The 2750-nt window shown below is 41.4% G+C and overlaps 1 protein-coding gene across 1 annotated transcript; it reads right to left on the bottom strand.

Moving 5' to 3' along the window:
- Positions 1–243: 243 nt before the first annotated feature.
- Positions 244–1457, bottom strand: LOC127097794 (ATP synthase subunit a-like). The gene has a single exon (XM_051036283.1). The coding sequence runs from the start codon at positions 1122–1124 to the stop codon at positions 267–269; it is 858 nt and encodes a 285-aa protein (XP_050892240.1). The 5' UTR covers positions 1125–1457; the 3' UTR covers positions 244–266.
- Positions 1458–2750: the final 1293 nt, after the last annotated feature.

Here is a 2750-nt window from a genome sequence, read left to right as displayed (position 1 = left end):
AGTAGCTCAACATTATAAAAGGAGAGGGGTTGGCTGGCTTCCCATCGATAGGTGATACCCTAATTATAGCATGCTTCCTTTCTCTGGGTATGCCTTGGGCTTCTTCCTCAGGGTCATCCCCTGAATGAAAATTATGGGACTACGGAAAGGCTAAAGTCTGATTACCTGTTATTCAAGTAGCAAGGCTTGGTCTTCTAGGAGTGAAAGAACCCGGAGCGATTGGCTGAACTTACCCTAGCTCGAGAAACTTCTATCCCCGCTTTTGTTCAATTATAAATAAATAACAAGCAAGTTTGATGGAGATTTGTAGCATCATTCAAGTAAATACAGTTTGAGATCGTAGAAACATGATCTTGTGATATAGCTACACCTAATTCCGGACCGGTTAATGCAAGAACTATAAATAAAGGACCAAGATCTCCTATGAAATATAAAAGATCATTCATACATAGCATAGTCCAAGCGAACCCACTTAAAATCTTTACTAAACTATGACCGGCCATCATATTAGCAAATAAACGTATTCCTAAGCTTAATGCGCGAAAACAATAAGAGATTAGCTCAAGGAGTACTAAAAAAGGCGCTAACGGCAGTGGGACTCCTGCGGGTAATAAGAAGCTTAAAAAATGAAGCCCATTTCTTTGAAATCCCACTATAGTAATGCCAATAAAAATAGAAAATGAGAGACCCAAAGTAATGACAAAATGACTTGTAACTGTGAAGCTATAAGGTATCATACCCTGAAGATTACAAAATAACAAAAAAGTAAAAGTGACAAAGATGCAAGGGAAAAACTGTTGTTTCACATTTCCGGAAAGACCACCTATTTGTTCGTTTACCAGGTTCGGCACGAAATCATAAATAAGCTCTACCAAGGATTGCCAAGCATTGGGTACTGACTTTCCTCCTCCCTTTTTAGTAACAAAATGAACCAGCAGTAAGACCAAACTGAGAGTGAGCAGCATAAACAAAGAGGGATTTGTGAATGAGAAATACAAGTCACCTATCTTCATAGGAAGAAAAGGGATTATCTCAAATTGTTCAAGAGGGCTGGGAACCACCCCCAACTCTAAGTATAAGTATAAGTTGTCGTTGTATAAGTCTAACTGGAAGTACAAGTTCATGGCGAGTTAAGTTAAAATTCTGCTTTACTTTAAGCAATGAGAAAAGACTTGTCGAAAAGGAAATAGCCGGTTGGTTGATCCAGAAATGCAAGGGAGAAAGATGCACAAACGAAAAAGGAAAGAATTTATCGGGAGAAATATCAACTACCCGCTCTAATAGAATTCCATAAACACAACGCGAAGAGGCTTTACTGAATGACTTGATCGATCGTACTGTACTAGAAAGACCATAATCCTTTCATACGCTATTTTTGATCCAATCTCGCACTTGGTCTGATCCTCTTTCTTGATGTTCCCTCACAGACCCTTTATGTAACCTGATCTTATTACGACGTATCTTTCTTGTCTTGATTGAATACATCATTGATTGAAACAATCATGCAAGAGGTCGGCTACGTCAATTGCGTGCGTAACGAGTTAGAACGGCACCATGTGAGATTCTCATCCCGACTCGTTCGATTAATGGTGTTGCTGTCAGCCCTGTTCCTAGAGATCTGGGATGGAGGGAGGCAAGATAGAGCAAGAGGTTTGTTTTCGCCCTTTTTATTTGAATAGGCAACTTTTACACACGGGAACTTACGAATAATGATTCCCTTTGACAGGAACTTGCTTATAAGAGACTCTCTTCGATGCAACTCAAAGGAAGTAGCTCCAGGAGTCCAGAGAGCAAGCAGCCAACGGTCGGAAGATGTTCTAGACTAGCGTGACCGGAACCTCTGAGGATAGAAAGCCCGCTACTTACCATATTATGCTAGCAACTTCACACCGACAGAGAGCAAAGATAAGGCGGAATGGAGACCATAGGTCTCCGCGCCGGCTCAAAAAGAAAGGTTCTTACTCCGAGAAGACTTACCAAAAAGAGCCCGTTCAGGTCAGCAACTCGACCTTCGCCTACTTCGGAAGGATCCAATGAAAGTTGGCCCAATTGCTTGAACATAGAACCTTTGTATCCGAGAGTAGACCTGTATTTCAAGAGCAAATTACTTGACTATCAGCCCAAGGATCAGGGCAACCTCTTGGATATCTCGCTTCTTGGCCGCTCTTTACATTGTCACACCATTTGGTGGTGTGCGGAGAAGATATATCCGGGGAAGCGCTTTGATAAGTATGTTATCCTTGGCGACGATATTTGTATCGCCGACTCAAAGGTCGCAGAAGTCTACCTATCTACACTTAAGGATTTAGGTATGACTATATCACTTCCTAAGTCTTTAGTCTCAGATGTGGCTGGCGCTGAGTTTGCTAAGAAGTTTAGGTGTAAGAATTTAACAGTGGATTTATCCCCTCTCTTCGAAACCTGGCTAATTCCCATACAATACATTAATGGTATTCCCTTTGTCATCTCTATAAGATACAGAGGTTTTCCACTCTATGTCGATTGTATGGTATTGGTTATAGGCTTCTTGGTAAACTTAACCACACTAAGTCGTCTACAGTCTTACGGTTGAAGGCGATTTGGTTAAAGGCTAAGCTACCTTTCGAGTTGTGGCTTGGCCAGTGCTGTCCTGTCGACCCTTATTTAAAAGGTCGATTGATCTGGAAGCTTCAACAAGCTTTCAGACCTAAGGATCTTGTGGTGCCTCCAACGAGTACTTATAAGTCTGATACTTTTGAGTACTTAGAGGA

This window comes from Lathyrus oleraceus, chromosome 6 (genome assembly GCF_024323335.1).
Source record: "Lathyrus oleraceus cultivar Zhongwan6 chromosome 6, CAAS_Psat_ZW6_1.0, whole genome shotgun sequence".
Classification (NCBI taxonomy): Eukaryota; Viridiplantae; Streptophyta; class Magnoliopsida; order Fabales; family Fabaceae; genus Lathyrus; species Lathyrus oleraceus.
The sequence above is the reverse complement of the archived record's forward strand: the minus strand, read 5'-3'. Positions and strand labels throughout refer to the sequence as shown.